Source organism: Sminthopsis crassicaudata, chromosome 3 (genome assembly GCF_048593235.1).
Source record: "Sminthopsis crassicaudata isolate SCR6 chromosome 3, ASM4859323v1, whole genome shotgun sequence".
Classification (NCBI taxonomy): Eukaryota; Metazoa; Chordata; class Mammalia; order Dasyuromorphia; family Dasyuridae; genus Sminthopsis; species Sminthopsis crassicaudata.
The window spans coordinates 251,812,198-251,830,103 of NC_133619.1; the positions used below are offsets into that span (position 1 = coordinate 251,812,198).

The 17,906-nt window shown below is 36.7% G+C and overlaps 2 protein-coding genes across 4 annotated transcripts in view; one reads left to right on the forward strand and one right to left on the reverse strand.

The window, feature by feature from the left end:
• The first annotated feature begins 493 nt into the window (after positions 1–493).
• On the forward strand, positions 494–4,645 carry RPL31 (ribosomal protein L31). Its single transcript, XM_074300423.1, has 5 exons — positions 494–615; positions 1,118–1,224; positions 3,746–3,871; positions 4,337–4,449; positions 4,579–4,645. The coding sequence occupies exons 2-5, from the start codon at positions 1,118–1,120 to the stop codon at positions 4,608–4,610; spliced, it is 378 nt and encodes a 125-aa protein (XP_074156524.1). The 5' UTR covers positions 494–615; the 3' UTR covers positions 4,611–4,645.
• A 748-nt stretch (positions 4,646–5,393) lies between these two features.
• Positions 5,394–17,906, reverse strand: part of TBC1D8 (TBC1 domain family member 8) — a 113,464-nt gene continuing 100,951 nt past the window's right edge. For 2 of the 3 annotated variants that reach the window (XM_074300421.1, XM_074300422.1), the window contains exons 11-20: positions 17,211–17,328; positions 14,479–14,764; positions 13,032–13,161; positions 12,659–12,757; positions 12,325–12,393; positions 10,166–10,406; positions 9,635–9,700; positions 7,958–8,047; positions 7,324–7,421; positions 5,394–6,533 (exon numbers count right to left, since the gene is read on the reverse strand). In XM_074300421.1, coding sequence (XP_074156522.1) covers positions 6,096–6,533; positions 7,324–7,421; positions 7,958–8,047; positions 9,635–9,700; positions 10,166–10,406; positions 12,325–12,393; positions 12,659–12,757; positions 13,032–13,161; positions 14,479–14,764; positions 17,211–17,328 — 1,635 coding nt within the window. In that variant the 3' untranslated portion in view covers positions 5,394–6,095. Of the gene's footprint in view, positions 6,534–7,323; positions 7,422–7,957; positions 8,048–9,634; positions 9,701–10,165; positions 10,407–12,324; positions 12,394–12,658; positions 12,801–12,909; positions 13,162–14,478; positions 14,765–17,210; positions 17,329–17,906 lie in introns of all 3 variants that reach the window. The other variant, XM_074300420.1, reaches the window with a different exon arrangement.

Below are 17,906 nucleotides of genomic sequence, written 5' to 3' on the forward strand. Positions count from 1 at the left end.
CCTACCGCACCTAGTGACCCAGGACCTCCGCTGTAGGCGCTTTAAAGAGACCTTGAGGGTAAAAAAAAAAAAGGTTAAAGCCATCTGAGTCCAAACATTTCCATTCAGAATTCTCTCTCAAGCAAGTGCATATTTGGCTATTTGATAGCTCAAATGAAAAATCGGGGAACGGCTTCCTACAGCTATTAGATAGGCATTCTAGGAGGTGGAAGGACAGAGAGAAAGCATTTTCATCGTCAGGATCTGTGCAAAGGCCAGAGGGGAAAGAACGGCGAGTAGGGCGGAAACCACAGGGAACCAGCTCGTTTCTCCGTCCGGGAAGGCTGCCTTCTCTCCAGTAAAATGTTTAAGGAGAGGAAATTAAAATAACTACTAAAGGGACCGGAGTTTGACTTTTTTCTGCCCCGCCCAGCGTGTGACGCTTATAATTCTGAATTCTCCCACTCCGCCTCTTTCCCCTTCCACTCCTCGAATCCTTCCTCCCCCTTTTTAGCGTTTTCACGTCACCGTCTCTCTGTTCTGCGCACGCGCGACCCGGAAGTAGTACTGGGGCCTAGGTATTAGGTTTTCCCACAATCCCCTCCGTTCTTCCTTTCCGAACTGGTCCCGGGCAGGGTAAGTGTGTTCTCAGAGTCTAACCCCTTGGAATCCAGCTCCATCCTTGCTGGGCTTCGCTCCAACTTGGGCAGCAGGCTCCCTTCCTGTCTAGTCCGAGGCTCCTCTTTCCCCCCGGAGTGGGAATCCGCGGCACAGTGTCCGCTATGAGGCTCAGGGCAGCTTCAGCCTCTCTCGAGGCCTGGACCTGGAGAGCAGGCAGAACGCGGACTGCCGGAGCTCAAGCAGAAAGGGCTCCGGCTCCTTAAGCCGCAGGGGGTTGTGGGAGAAACTGAGGTATATGGACCCGCACTTGCGGAGCTCCTCGGACACTCACGGCAGCAAGTTTTTCATGCTGGGGGAGGAAGGTCTGGAAACGGCGGCTGGGGGCTGGGGTGGCCGGGTTGGATTCCTCCCGGAAGTGGGGAGTATGCTGAATGGAGGAAGGGGGAGAATGAGCGGAGGAAAGGGAGTGTGATTTGTCATTAACCGCCTTTAAAGTTTACCTATGCTGTCTGTGTAGATGGCTCCCGCAAAGAAAGGTGGAGAGAAGAAGAAGGGGCGTTCTGCCATCAACGAGGTGGTGACCAGAGAGTACACGATCAACATTCACAAGAGGATCCATGGAGTGTAAGTGAGGAACGTTTCTCCACGAGTCCGGGGGGGGAGGGGGCCACCGTCTGCAGGATTTTGGTCCGTCGATACAAAGAGTAGAAAATCACAAATTTTCAACAACCTAGAAGCTGTCCACATAAAAAATTGTAAAGTGTTGAATTCTCTTAAAAATGTAAGTTGGAAGAAATGGATTTGAAGTTGAAGCCACGGTTTTTGTGTAAGTGCATGTTAAATTTCAAAGGCAAAAAAAATGCTTTTTGAACTGCATTTAGGGAATTTCTGGAAGCTTAAATTGAGTGATTTGCGGGTTTGAAGAAAGCTTAATTCTGAATTGCACGTTTTTACAGGGAAGCAGTTGAACCATAGCCTGTTGCCTGGAATGTTGAATTTTTCTTACCTTAGCATGGAAAAGGCTAGGGTGTTTTGAGTTTGTGACGTGAAACCAAGACTTAGGTTGTTAAGAGTGACATGAAAAGCAACTGGAGATGTTTCAAATTAAAATTATGGCGCAGCTTAAATCTTTATTGCTCAGTGTTCATTGAATTTAGTGTTTGAAACCATAAGGAGTCAGGGGAGTCAGAAGGTAAAGCTGCGTTCTTTAAGGTTTTCCATTTTAGTATGTTTATTTACTAAAATTGAGCAGTATGTGGAGGAGCATTTCAAATTTAATTTCATTTATTCATTCTGGGAGGTATTCTACTTCCAAATAGTTTTCTTTTGCTTTGCAAAGGTCTAGCAGGAGTCCTAAATGGCTGGTCTGGCAACATTTACAATTAGTCTATCTTCATTTCTTATTGTTTATGTTGTATGTTTTTGTTTATATAATATTTGGACAGATAGTTGTGGGCCTAAAAAAGTTTTAGGTAAAAATGATTTCTTTAGCTCCACCTTACAAAGTGCTTATTATATGAAGTCATTAAGTATTTTCTAGTTTGTATTTTTGGTTTTACTGGGTGTGAATTCATCTCTGGTTTTTGGCTTTTGGGGGGAGGAGGAGGCTTTTTTAAGCCTGAACTGAAAAGACAAGTTACTATAAGTGAACAAGTTCATCTCAAGGGAAGACTATTTAGAAGATCTGGAATTCAAGCCCCTCCACACCACAACCTTATATAATGTTGAAAATATATTAATTTTACAAATATCTGAATTTTTACAAGTTACACAAAAGGGTCGTGTAGCCTGCCTAAGATTATGTAAGTATTGAGTGGTTGAGCTAAACTTGGAATCCTGATTAGGAGACTGGTACACTTGGAACACAGTCTTTGAAAAGTCAGACCTTTTGAGTTCAAATCCTGTTTCTGCTTCCACTGTGACTTTGGGCCTCTGACCTCCCTGAACCTTAGTTCGACCATGTGGAATAAGATTTAAGATCTCATGAGCTTCATCTATAGAATAGTAATAGTGATAGGATTCCAACCCTAAAATGCAGTGAGAAGCACCAGGTAAATTTGGACTCTGTTTTTTCTGCAAGGAGATGGAAGTTTCCTAAGGGCAGGGACCAAACCTTGTTAACTTTATCTTCTACTACATGTACAATTTGGTGATAACCAAGATACTACTCATGTTCCTTCTAAAAATTAATTTGCACTAGATATTTTAGTTAATATTATTGTGCTGCATATAGTTACAATCTTTTGACAGTTTTGAATACAACTGTACCTACTTTAAAAAGGAGCTAAAAGTGGTAAGCTAAAATAGATCATTTATGAAATTTGCCTTCAGTTTTTAAAATACATCTATGCCTGAATAGATTTATGCTGTACCTTTACAGCAGTATAAGGTTGTGACTATAAGAATCTTTTTTCCCGAGGCATTTGAACTCAAGTCTTTATTTACTGCACCACTTAGCTGCCCCTGACCACAAGAATCTTGGTGGGAAAATCTTGGTTAGGACAGAAGCCCTGAGTTTGTCCTGGTTCCACAACTTGCTAAGTGTCACCCGAGTCTCAGTGACTATAGATTCTCTGAGTGCAGTCCTCTTTTATAAAGTGGGGGAAAACAGTGGCTGGATCAAATCCTTCATCACTTAATTGTTTACTGATCACTTAGGAGGCTTTGGAATCAGGAAGACCTAGATTGATCTTGTCTCTGGCACATTGTAGTATGAGCAGGTGCTAGACATTTACTGAAATGCTAGGTCTGGGAGGAAAGAGAAGTGCTAGACATTAGTTACTTGGCTGGGAAAATCTCTGCCATCCTCATCATATCTTTGTGAATATTCTATATCACCCAATCACAGTATAGCCATGTCTAGTTTTTATTTAGTCAGCATGCTTTATATGCTACTTGGCTACAGACTGAAAACATGAAGAAAACTAAAAACATGCCTCTCCTGAAGTGTACATTTTAATGGAGAAAAGTTGGGGGGGGGATAAAAACTTATATGGCATGTACAGAATAGATGGGAGGGTACTATAGAAGGTGGGCTTTTAGTTTTTGATTTGCTTTGCTGTTGAAATAGGGACAGTTATAGTTCAACTTTTTTTTTTTTTTTTAAAGTAAGTTTGTATCAAATTTTTTTTCCTTTGAATTTTAGAGGCTTCAAAAAACGAGCTCCTCGGGCTCTGAAGGAAATCCGCAAATTTGCCATGAAAGAAATGGGAACCCCAGATGTACGCATTGATACAAGACTTAACAAAGCTGTTTGGGCCAAAGGAATAAGGTACTTATTTGTCTACAATTTACATAGTTTCCCATGGAGTTCTAAAATTATTAACTGTGAATGACATTTTCAAAAGTATAAGGTGTTTTTATGCTAATATTAGCTCTTTCCCTTCTTCAAATTTAGGTCATTATTAGTAAACCTATGCAGAACTATTAATTCCAACCCCAAAGAAACAGTTTTATTGACTTCTAATTAAATCAACTTTTCCCCCCACCTTGTCAAAAAAAAAAAAACCCAATCTATATTTCCATAATTGTTATAAACTGTTAGTCTAAACATGAGTGAGGGTAACCACTTAATAAGTGAAGATATAGGAAAGCACTTGTGTCAGAAGCAAGGGGTTAGCTTAGGTTTTACTTTTATTACATTTTAAGTGGTTGTCTGCATCCCTGAAGCCTTCAGTTTTCATGTGAAAGATGCATTTATTTTGGCAAAACCTTCATAAAACCTATCTTCTCTCAGGAATGTCCCATACCGTATCCGAGTGCGTTTGTCCAGAAAACGCAATGAGGATGAAGATTCACCAAATAAGCTGTATACGTTGGTTACTTACGTGCCTGTCACCACTTTCAAAAGTAAGTTTAACAACTTGTGTGAGATCTCTGAAGACTTAATTTTTTGAAGACAAAACATTTATTAGCGTATGCCTGATTATGATTATATATGTCAAAATATTCACTTGGTGTTTTCTGTTTGCTTTTCAGGCTTACAGACAGTCAATGTGGATGAAAACTAAATTGAACTTTGTTTAAATAAAGTTATAAAATGTCAGCTACTAGCCTGTTTTGACTGTAAGTTACTTGTTTGTGACTGGGTTTTGCTTAGGCAAAAATTTGCTTTTTAAGTAGGCTCTGGGTACCTACTTTTAAATTCTTAATGGATGATGGAATAAGATTTTAGTCAGTAGGAGGATCATGGTAGAACCAGTAATTTGAAGTCTATAGACTAAACTCCCAACTTGAAGGAAGCCAAGAGGGCTTCATGTTTACCCATGTTGCACCAAGGAACACAAATAGGTTTCTGCTGCCATTATGTAGGGGGAAGGAGACCAATTATTCAGAATTAAGGGGGGGGTGTAGGAAACTTGTTAATGATTTGAGCATTTGGTTGCAGTGAATATCTGTCAGCATTTCATTTATGACAAACTCCTTTTTGTAAGATCCAAAACTAGTGTTGATGATTCCTCATCTTGTAATGGGGATGGCTGTTGTTGAAAAGCTTGGGGTCTTTGTTATTTTAGGGGTTGATACCTCTATAGCAGATGATTAAAAATGATAAATATCCACTGTATTAAAAGGTTATTTGTCTTCTAGTGGAAATGAAATATACATAAGTAGAGTATATTCTAAAGGAGGTGTTTTCCAAGTGATTTGCTTATACACTGAGAAGGCTGGACCAAGTTTTAGCCAAGGTCTTTTAGTTCCCAAATTCTAGGTATGTATGTGTGCTTAAAAAGTTTATGGAAAAGGGATATGGCTATGAGGAATGTCCAAGTAACTTAAAGAAAACCAGCAAGTTAATACAAAAGAATATTATTAAAAATTGCTTTTGGGGACCAACAACATCAAAAGCATGGTTTGTACACTTTTTTTTTTTTTTTTTTGCAAGACATACAAATTGAATACAACCAAAAATATTAAAACAGTTTCAATTACCAGCATTGAAACAGATTTTCAGGATTAGTGCAAAAAAAGAAAAAACAAGCCAATTGCAAACAGTAGCTCTTAAACCTGGATGTGAATTAGTTCCTCCCCTCAAAAAAAAAACCTAAATCTCACTGAGCAACATCTTTTACATTCATTGATTGGGGGAGGGGGATGTTAGGAAAAAATAGAGGTATGCCTCTATACAAGAGGTAAGCAGCAGCAAACTGAAATGAAATTGTAGCTTAAACATTAGGAGACATCAGGAATAGCCAGGAGCATAGCCTGCTCTGCTCTTGTCTGCTCCAGGGTCTTTAGCTAGAATTGGTTAGAGATTTGATAAAGAAAGGAATGAATGACTTCTGTCCAAGTTCTAGAAGTATTTTTCCCCAATTTCATTAGGTTGCTGTCTTAACCAAGATACCATTTAAACTTAAGCTGATAGTTGGACAGAACTCACTATTTAGAATAATAACGCTAAGAAACTGAAAAGCAGCCTTGTTTGCAACATGTGCTTTGGTATAGCATCCTCCAGTGTACTCCGCAGAAGGTGGTGTCGTGCTACGTTGTGCTGTCCTTTACTCAGACTGGTGGCTCAGCTCATTGGTTTTGAGACTATACTGATTGATCTTGGCATTTTCAAGTTTAGATTTTATGTCTAGTGGCTTTTCAAAGAAGTTTACTAGCGACTGTTCAGTCAAAAGTGATGCTAAAATATGCTCAAGGGAAACAGTCCAATCCCCTTCTGTCATAGATAACGATTGGGAATGTCTCTGAGGTATCTTCCCCATGTCAGTGAAAACTGAGTCCTGGTCAGAAGTGGAAGCACACGCTTCTGTCTGTACATCGTCCATATACTCGTCAGAACAGCTTCCTGAGCTGCTGCTTCTCTGCCCTACTTCTCCAATCTGCAGTAACAAAGTTGTTACTGTGGCAATAGCTTGATAGAGATCATTTTCTTCTGGATCTTCATGAAACATGCTATATAAAGTTTTGCAGAACTGGATAAATTCTCTCTGAAAAGGAAAAAAAAAACAAAACAAATAATTAGTATACTTTCCAGTAAAGATTTACAAGTGGTTACTTCTAAAAGTAAGGGATATCACCAGTGAAATTGTAGTGGCAAATTCAGATAAAAAGTTAGGTAAAACTTTATGTCATCATGTTACACCTACGATACACAACGGCAGTGTTTCATTTGAAGATCACAAGCAGTCTCTTTAAAGAGTTGAAATTTTAGAATTGTCCAGCATGGAGCACACATGATCTGAATTTTAGAATACCAAATTGAGTTTTTGTAGTTCCAAAAAAATCTATTTGGATTTAGCTTAATTAATTTAACAGACTTGACAATGTCACCATGCAGTTAATTTTTAACATTTTTACTATACTGTGAACTGTTCATAAAGTTACATGCATTCTAATCTGAATTTGTACTTAAATGCCAAAACCCATTTCTGCACTAATCAATTCCTTTTGAAAACTGAAGTCCTCAAGAATACTACCCAAGTATTTCTCCTAAAGGCAATTTTGTTCATACTCCTTTGGAACCACATTTGATAGCTGTAATTTGTAGTCCTTGAATCCCTTGAAAGTGAGCCTGGACTTTTTTGAAGATTAGGCCAGCAGAAGCATAGTCTGGAGCATGTCCTACTTGCCTAGAAAGATTTCTGGCACTACATTGGCCTTGGCTATCATCTGACAACTATCTGAGCTAAGGAAAAGTATCATATATGTCAAACTAAATTCTAAACATATAGCTGAATGTAGAATCATGGTATTCATATTTGAAATAACATCCATTACCTGGCTCATTTTGGGCAATTCTTTTTCAGTTTTATCTTTTTCTTTAGCTAAATCCTTAAGCATTTGTTTCAGCTGCTTCTGATAATCAATTGCATCACCTTGAGTCAGAGAAAACAAAGTGATAAAACCATTCAGTAAAAGCAAGAAGGAGCATAAAAATGATCTAAGAACAGAGGGGAACCATAAAGATAACTTTTTCAGTTTTATTTCAAGTATAACTTGGAAATGCCAACAATATTAGTAAGGTTGTTGGGATTTACAAATATGAGCTTAAAGACAGGTCCTAGCAAACCCAAAGGACAAAGGTTTTCCAGTTCAGGGTTAAAGATTTCAATATAATATGGAATTAAGGATTTTAATTACATACTTTCTATGTCAAAGATACTATAATAGCTTTTAATTTTCCCCCACATAGTTACAGACATGAAGGACTTGGATTTAATAAGGAAAAATCTTTTATAGGGCGATGATATAATTAAGAGGAGCCAGATATGAATGCATTCTGATTTGGGGAATCTTTATTTCCAAGGGATTTGAGAAAATGGGGATAGTGGGTGGGGTATAAAGGTCATTTCAGCAATTAAGAGTATTATATCTAAAGGAAATATTTAAAAAGATTAAAGCCAATACATACCATTTGACTTTCCAAAGACCAGGGGTCTTGAAGTTGACAACAGTGGATTCTTTAACGGTGATTGACTATCCTTGTCATTTTCAGTGAGAGCTTTAAAAAAAAAGAAAAAAAAAGTAGCATTTAAATTCTCATCTAACTTTCTTTAAACTAGTTCTTAATTACAATTTAATGATATAAGTATACCTGGTTTAGTTCCAGTTTTGGATAATAAGACCTTGGATAAGTAACATCTTTGTCTTTAAATCTAGGTACCATTATCTTAGTTGGTAAAATCAGAATATTAAATCCTGTTTGGTAATTTACTTCAGTCTGAAATAATTGGTGAAACCTCCACAAGATGGCACTGAAGTCTAAATTAGTAACATGTTTTTTAATAGGATTTCTATAGATAGATTTTTCAGGTGAATGCAGAGAGCACAAGATAATTTGTTTAAAGATAGTAAGAGTTTGGTTTTGAACCCCAATCCTATAATTCTAGGTTCATCACTCTTCCCTCTAAATGTTCCAAGTGATCTTAACTAATACAAAGTAAGGTTTTTGAATTACCAAAATGAAAGGTGAACTATAGGACTTCTGGCTCTAAAACAGGAGTTTGGTTTTTTTTTAATTATATTTTTCAACATTGACTCTTGCAAAACCTCTCCCCATTCTCCCCTCCTTCCCCCCATTCTCTCCCCTGGCTGGCAGGTAGTCCAGTACATGTAAAATAGGAGTTATTAACCTCGTGTTAACTTCTTAAAATAGTACTTTTAAATATGTAAAAATGCATAGTATTACAAAGAAACATATCACATTGAAATGATTATCAATATTTTGATATTCATGGACTCCAAGAAATTTACCCCTGCCCTGAGGGTGTTAAAAAACTATCTGAAATTTGTTTTTTGTGTTTGAGAGAAAATGAAACCAGAGCTATAGCTGATCTAGCTTGTTATATGACCTAGGGCCAGTCACAACCTACCTGCCTTGGCTTTAAATTTCTTGTAAAATGAGGTTAATGCGTCACATCTCACAAGATTGTTGTGATTTCAAATGAGATAATGTCATTACAGTCCTGTGTAAACCCTAAAGTTGCCTTTTTAAGCTGTTATATGTGAAAATGTCAGCCACTTGATTGAAATGGTCACATTTGTTTCACTTGGGTTCAGCTTGTAATCAGTAACATGATTGGGAACAGACTAGTCCTACATTTCAGCACCATGATCCTAAACCATGAAGCCAAGTCAAGCTAACTGACTGAAAAAGATGGCTTTTCATGTACATCTTCCCTAAGTTCAATTTGGAGTTGACTACCCAGTGTTCCTTGGTTCCTCACTAACAAGTACCTCTTTTTGAGTAAAAGTTTGTTTGTCCTTTAGTTTTGTTTTCATTTACTTAAGTTTGGTCAAACTATTGTCCTTCCCTCCAGCTGCCACGCAGACCAAAATACCAATTAGCTTGAAGAAGAAAAGCAAGATAGCAGGTTGGCCCCCAAATCTCATTTGATATAAGTAAGCTTTGTAAAAATAAGATACCTTTAAAAAATTTGTTTTTCATATATTTTCTATATTCAGTAGAGTTCTGAATGTCTTTATAGGATGGTACCTCTTAAATTTGAAACATCATCTACAGTATTTAGTAATGCATTACATGTGTCTATGGGTAGGCTAAAGAAGGTGTTTCTTTTTTATGTCTTACCTGGAGGGAGGTGGAGCCTATATAGAAGTTTTATTTTTTCATTCATTTCTCCATTATACATAATATCTGCAAATGAGAAGTGGAAAATGTGTTATACTATATTCAACTAAAAGTAGAAATAGTTCACTTTGCATATGTGGCTTTTGATAATTCCACATTTTAAAAAAATTATCGATATAGGTTTTAGCAAATTTGAGTTTTGAACAAAACTCTGCAAAATAGCTCTTAGCTTTCTTTTTGACCTTTTTTAGGCAAAAGGGCTAGAATAAAATATTTTGTCGAATGAAAACATAGCACTTAACAGAAATTCAGTGTAATCAGTATTAGTGAACTTAAATCTAGGTGCTTTCCAAATTTGCATCCTCATTACTGCCCATAGTCTTCGTTAATGAAATTTATACTTTAAAAGTTACCTTCAGAGTAGCAAAGATAGTTGGAAAGTTTGATGTTCAACTTAGTTTTCGATTTAGTCATCACAAACATTTTCTGGAAAGAACATACACTAGTATAATGTTACCCATATAGTTTTACCTAGGCAGACAGCAAACCCTTTGAATGCAATAAGATTATCCATGTTTTCATCCAGGAGGCGAAAAGTCCTTTCAGCCAGGATCTCAGTGTGGGCACCACATGTCCATGGAGAGACAAGTTTGTATAAGTTGGTGAACTGTTGAGCATCAATCAGATACTGTTCAGCATACGGTCTGTTGGGATTATGGTGTTGAAATGCAGGACTTGTCTGTTCCCAATAACAGCTTATCATATGTTCTCTCTTAAAAAAAAAAAAAAAAAAAAAGTTAAATATGAACATGAGCCACTAGAATGGAGGTTTCTAGGAACCATGGGAGAGATGAATCATTCACAACTTGTCTAATTTTATTTTTATGGTAATGTTAGGGGACAGTGCAGAAGAAGGTGGCATTATGGAAATAACAGCACTTGGGGACCAGTTCCAGTGTGCCATTTTTAATGGCTTTGTGCCCATTTGCAAGTCATAGAATTGAGAACCAGAAAGAACTTGATTCTTCACCAACTTCATTTTATGAAAAAGGAAAAAACAAAGGATTTTGCTTAAATGGTCACACTGGTATAAAGAAGCAAAAAGGATTTGAAACTAGGTTAGGTTATTTTACTCCAAATTCAGTACCCTTTAAAACTAATCTGTTAATTTCTCAGTCTATTTCTATTAGAAATTGAGTGCTAGTCTGTTCGCCTTTACTCCCCAAGTTCTCTCTTCTAACTAGGGGACTTCCATTTCAACAAATCCATATCGATTTATCCTTGTCTCCCATGAAGAGGTGGCCTTTCTTACTAAGCAAACTTCTCCACAAGCTCAGGTGATCCCATTCCATCCTATCTTCTGCAGATTGTCCCTTCTGTTATCCCAACTCTTTTCTACTATGGTTTTCCTGCTACCTACATATATGCCCAAGTTTCCCCCATCCTTAAAAATAACCTCACTTGATCATCCCAGTAGTTTGCACAGAATTTACTATCTACAAGTGAACTCCAATTCTTAATGGCTGTATGATCAGGAACAGGGCTTTAGTTTTTGTAAACCCTAAAAGTGTTATAAAAAAGGAGTTTTGGCTTATTATTCAGGTTTTAGTTTTCTTTGTAAACCTTAAAGTGTTATAAAAAGGTGTTTTGGCTTATTCCCTAAGACATGATCACCTGCCACTCAAATACAAAATCCAGTGTGGCACAAATTAGGTGTAGCACCTCATTTATCCAAGCATTGGTGTGAAATGGTACTCCAGAGTGACTCTTCCAATTAATGTTTAGATAAAAGCAAAGTTTTAGGAACAAACAAACCCCACAACTTTTTGAAAGAAATCTTCCTAAAATGCACCATACTTCCTTGACTTCCAATGCATAGTATTTTAAACATAGTCAAACCTTTCAAAGTCACAATCATTTGTGACTTTTATTATGGCCCCCAAACTTGTTAATGGCAGGATATTTGCACCCACACAAAAAGATGTTAGATGCTGTGGTTCTTAAAATTCCTGTGTCTTTTTCATGGTTTCTCCTTCAACAGTCATTTCTTGCCATCAGAGATCATTTCTTGTCATCTTTCCCATACCACCCTCATTACTTTTCTACTTTTCACCTGCATGCTAACAATCAATTGAACACAATTTGTTCAAATTGTGCTTAAAATTAGAACTGCCAAAATGTGAATGGAGCATGTATAAGATAAATTTTATAACACTTATTTTATCTATTTAGAGACCTTTCACTACTGAGTTTGCAGCTCTCTTCTAGAATCTTGGGGTTCCCAGAGGATTTATCATTAAACTTAGAACAGTTCACTTAGAATCCTACCTTTACTGATGCTTCCCAAGTTCTGAATACTGGATAATTTGGTTTTCTGCCTAGATAACAAGGAGATGCTAGGTGGCGCTGTAGTGCATAAAATGTCAAACCTGAAGTAAAGAAAATCCAGATACTCAGCTCCCCTCCCCAGGGCCAACAGAACCCTGTTTGCCTTAATTTCCTCATTTGCAAAATAAGCTGGAGAAGGAAATGACCAACCAAGAAAACCCCAACTGAGGTCACGAGACTGAACAACAACAAATAAAAAAGTTTTTCTTAGCATTATTACAGATTTTTTCAAAGACAGCTCTGAATGATATATCAATCACAAAAAAGCTTTAAGTTTTCCTTTAACTTCTTGACATTCATACCTTGAATAAGTCATAGAGTTCTTCTAAATCTTCAGGGAGAATTGATACTTCTGGGATAACAACCCGGAGCTTTAAGAAAAGGAAAAACCTGGAGTGAAAACCTGCTTCCATGTATGGGGAAGAGTAAAACAGGTCACATGGGGAAGTCCAGAAAATTAGGCTCAGTCATGCATAAAAATTCGAAATGTAAACTTCCCTTTCTCTAAAGTCACTCATACATGTCTGGTGACTTAGTGCTGTAATACTTCTAGAAAGTAAATGTGGAATGTAAAAAAAAAAAAATCGGGATTCCCACCATATGCTGGGCACAGCAGCCATTCTGAGCTTCACTTACGACATTCTGTTTTGTTGTGTCTTCGTGACCTTGGAGAACTCGGATCCGATGTCTGCAACGCATATGCTCAATCATTTCCACTGACTGGTCTCCAAATTTCTGCAATAAAATATACGCTTGAAAAATAACTTCATAGGGGCAACTAGGTGGTGCAGTGGATAGAGCATCAGCCTTGAAGTCAGGAGGACCTGAGTTCAAATGTGGCCTCAGATATTTAACACTTCCTAGCTGTGTGACCCTGGGCACGTCACTTAACCCCAATTTTAGCAAAAAACAAAACAAACAAAAAAACCTTCATATATAGAAACAGCAAATGCAAACTGTATAATTTCACTATTCCTTTAAAAAAAAGTTTCCAGGTAGACCTTCTTACCTCATAGGAGTCCCGAATTAGATCTGCTATATCTGTCACAGGGTAGGGTTCCTGATCATCAGAGAAAAAGGCATGATGATTTCCAATTGGTGGTCCAGGACTTTCTTCATTTTTAACATGATCCAGAAACCTAAATAGAACCACCAACCCATTCAAAGACATGCTGTCACCCTTACAGCACAATATCACCCCCATTTGTAACATCCAGTTTTAATTATAAAGATGCAATGTTGAAATCCTTTTTAAAAATAAAAGTACAGGGGCAGCTAGATGGTGCTGAAGTCAGGAGGACCTGAGTTCAAATGTGACCTTAGACACTTAATACTTCCTAGCTGTGTGACCCTAGGTAAGTCACTTAATCCCAATTGCCTCACCAAAAACAAATAAATAAATTTTAAAAAATAAATAAAGTACATCATTATTACATTTTAAAAAAAGATAGTTTTCAGAGATATATCTTGCAGTTTTTAAAACTGGAAAAGACCAAAAATATTTTGTGATTCTAATTCAATGAGTACTAGTAACCCCTTAATGAATTTTCTCAAGCTGAATGTCTCTCAAGACATGGCATGTGTAAAAGATTTGTCTGTTACACAGAATTAATATTATTTATGTGATAATAGTAATAAAATTTTTTACCAGTTTCTTTTATGTCACCATTTAAAAAAAATATCCCTTACCTCAATGAGCTCATCTTTTAAAGAAAAAAATAAACAAGTTAAATGCTATCTATTTTTCCAAAGTGCTTTTACACAGATCCCATTTGATCTTCATAAAACTCTGTGAGGTAGATAGCGCTAGGTACTTTTAACCCTCATTTTACAAAAAAAAAGAAACATACAGAGTGGTTAAATGTTCTGTCCAAGTGAAATGGTCAGGATTAGAAAACATTCTCTTCAAATTATGAAGTTTAGCAATCAATATTGCTTCCTACACATAAAGCAATACGTTTAGGATTTGTATTCAAATGTTAGTAGGCCTTCCCCCCCCCCCCCCTATTATTTTACATGGTTCTAAAATGTTCTTGATCAGGCCTGAGGATTCTATACTTCAATGAAGAACTACACAATTGAACTTTGTTTTAAAAGTGCATAAATCCTTTGACTTTCTAAGACCCTTCTTCATGATGTAAGGGGTAAGTTCAAGGAAGGGGGAGTTCCCATATCTAGACTTGTTGAAGTAAAAGGTAAGTAGTGTTCCATACCACAGAGATATAAACCATCAATCATAAGAAGCATGGCAATGACTGAATCCAAATGATAAAAATTATGCAGTGGCAGGATAAAATCAGGAAGCTATCCTTGCTGTAAGGGTCCCACCAGCACGTTTGTAGTATTTCCTTAAGTAACTTTCCAATACGATAGCTTCAATGTAACTCTACCCCTCTTCCTACCCCCTCCCTGATAATTTTAGGACAAGGTAAAAACATGATGGGAAGGTTACCAACCTGCTAAGGATCATCAAGGCTTGGCCATCATCTTTGCTGCCACACAATTCCACTGCGTTTGCTTCTAGCACAGCTAGCCCCAGTTGGAAGATGGCTTTGATCCCATCATAGAAAAAACAGTCTACAACATTCACAGCACTTTCTAAAGGCATGATGCTCAGGAACAAAGTCAGGAACCATGAAAGGGAAATGGAAGCCAGAGTGGATAGATCCTTCATGTGTTCAGCCAGTTCTGGAAGTCTATCTCTTATAAGTTCCTCAAAGACTGACTGGTCTACTTGGGCTCCTGGAACAAACACTGGGAGTTAGAATTAAGAAGGAAGGGAATAAGCATTTATATAGGGCCTATTACAAGCCAGACATTGTGCTAAGTGTTTTACAAAAACCTTATTTATAATGTCTCATCAAGTTAGGTGCTGTTGTTAACTACAGTTGAGGAAAGAGAGGCAAACAGGTTAAGTCACAGCTAGGAAGTGTCCGAGACCAAATTTCAACTCAGAGCTTCCTATCTGCAGGCTCAGTACTCAATTCACTGTAACACCCTATTTCCTCTCATAAGAAAAGAAAAGCAGTCAGGGTCATTTTTCTTCATCTAGTTCTACTGCCCACAAAATTAGGTAGTAACACAAGGCTGGTAAGTCCCTGGTGAAGATATTTGGGATTCCCCTTTTGGCTAGCCCACATCTTCAATCACAAACGAATCCCTAGTTTCCGTTATATAGCCAAACTCATTCCTGAGTCTTCCACATCCTTCTCTGCTTAAGCCATTCATTTAAAAAGAACCCCGAACTCACATCTCCCGACTGTCCTGAAATCCCCTAAACAAACAAAAAATAATAATTATTATTATTCCCTTCATGATGTGGGGATAATTACCACATATCAGTAATTAACAGCCAGCAACTGACAAATTAAGCATTTTTAAAAATTGAATTTTTGACTATGGGTTTGGTGAATCATTCATTTTACCCCTGCTTATTTATGTGCCTGCTCTGCACTTTGTCTTGCATTGCTGCCAGGATGTCAAGAGACTAATTGCTTTGCCCAGGGCCATAAAGCTTTCAGGACTTGAATTCAGGTTTTCTGACTTTAAGGCTAACTCCAGCCAGTACATCTTAAATTCATCTGAAAAACCCAAAGTACAAATTTCTACCATATTCTTAAATTTTAGAAGTTTCATTTCTCAACATAAGTCTTACCATAGAATCTTTCCTTGTAACTAAGAATAAGAAAGAAACAAAATTGATGAAGCCATTACATGTGGTATCATATACTTCATTTCTACCAAGGAAAGAAGTAAGTTTCATTATTTACCCTTAAAGGACAAAGAAAGGCATTGCATTGATCTGAATGTGCCTTTCAGGATTTTTGTACACAGAATGCGGAGCTTGGAGTCCTCCAAATTCACATGAGTTCAAATCCATCCTTAAATACTAACTATGTGCTTCTGAGCAAGTCACTTAATCCTATTTGCTTCAGGTTCCCAATCTGTAAAACAAAACTAGAGAAGGAAATGGCAAAAACCACTCCCAAAATTTTTGGCAAGAAAACCTCAAATGGGGTCATGAAGAGTCACAAAGACTGAACAACTTAACAAGTTATATATATATATATATATATATATATATATATATATATATTGTCCTGCTTGTCTTCTTGATATCTATAACTGCAATCTCAGTTCTATGAAAGGTAAAATGAAGAACAGAACAAGATGTTATTATGATCAACAAAGAATGCCAAAAGAGATAATTAAGACAAATAAAAGTTTACCCTGTAGTATGAATTATCTAATTTGTCTATAGTCACTGATGATATTCAATCAAGTTTTGGATCTAAGTCTCCTTTAAATTAAGTTGTTTATAAAACCTATATAGAGCATTTATGCAACAACTTTGTTTAAAAAAAAAACAATTTTGATTACAGAATTTTATTCAATGCCAATTCTACATTGCATTGTAGACAGGGGATGAGCCTAGAATGCAGACTGATGCTTTTTTTTTTTTTTTTTTTTTTTTGAGGAGGCAGGGTTTTGCTAAATGCAGAAATTTGTTTACTTGACAGTGTATAATCATTACATGGGTTTTGTTTTTCACAGTGGGGGGAGCAGATAGGATGAAGAGAAGGTGAATTTTCCTTAATTTAAAAAAAAAAAAAAAAAAAACTTTTATGTACATGGAAATTATTACTGTAAACAGAAGGCAAGAAATATGTTTTCTAATTTTTGGGCAGTCCCTAATACTATTGCTGTTATTTAATCATATATCAACTCTGTGACCCCATTTGGGAATTTTTCTGGATAAAGGTAATGGAGAAGTTTGTAATTTCCATTTCCAGCTCATTTTACAAATAAGGAAATTGAGGCAAACAGAGTTAAATAACTCAGAGATATATAAACATTAAGTGCCTAAGGCCAGATTTGAACTATATTAGAATTAGGGTAAGACTCTAGGTCCAGCACTCTATCTACTTAGCAGCCCTAGTCCTAATACAATAAAAGATGTTTAATTAATTGTGTAAATCAGGGGCATCAAACTCAAAACAGAAATGAATCCCTGCAGGCTTCATACTGACTTAGAAAACCACAAATTAACATTATATAATACCTCATTTTAAATTATTTTGTTAAACCTTTCCCAATTACATTTTTTCTTCTAGCCCTAAGGCGAGTTTTGCACACTCTGCCTAGTTTATATATTATGATTTTGCTGACAGAAGAAGTACAAACTTACCTATTACTCGATGATTGAAGTAATCTGGCAACATCCGTTCACACACAGCAACCAGAAGCCAAAATGCTTCTTCCTCTTTGGCATATAGGAGTAACACAGATGTCAGAATGTTCATTGACTGCACAGAATTCAAGGGAAGAAAGAGATTATTGTTTATTTTCAGTTCATTCATTCAAAAAAATGTATTGTTTATCTGCTGTAGACAGGGCATTGCATGAGAAATATTTAAATAAGATAGCACATGCCCTCACAGAATTAATATGAAGGATAGCAGTACAAAACATGAACATGTAACTAACATACAATACTATCTTTTAAGTTCATTAGTTGAAAAACAAAGTGCTATATAAAAAGGAAAGGTTGTTACTAATGGGGTTTCATGGAAAAGGCAACAGCTGGGCTTGATTTTAAAGGATGGGTAAGAATTCAGATGAATACGAAAAGATATTCTAGGCAGGGGGAATGGTATCAGCAAAAATATGGTGATTGTGGGAAAATGTAATGGGGACGTGCATTTATAAAGCTCCTAGTATTGATCAACTTTTATTAAATATCTACTACGTGTCTGGCATTGTACAAAGCCTTTACATAAATTATCTCACTTGATCTTTACAATAACCCGAGGAAGGTACTATTATTACTTGTACTTTATAGATAAGAAAACAGAGTGACTTGCTCAGAACAGACCCTATTTGA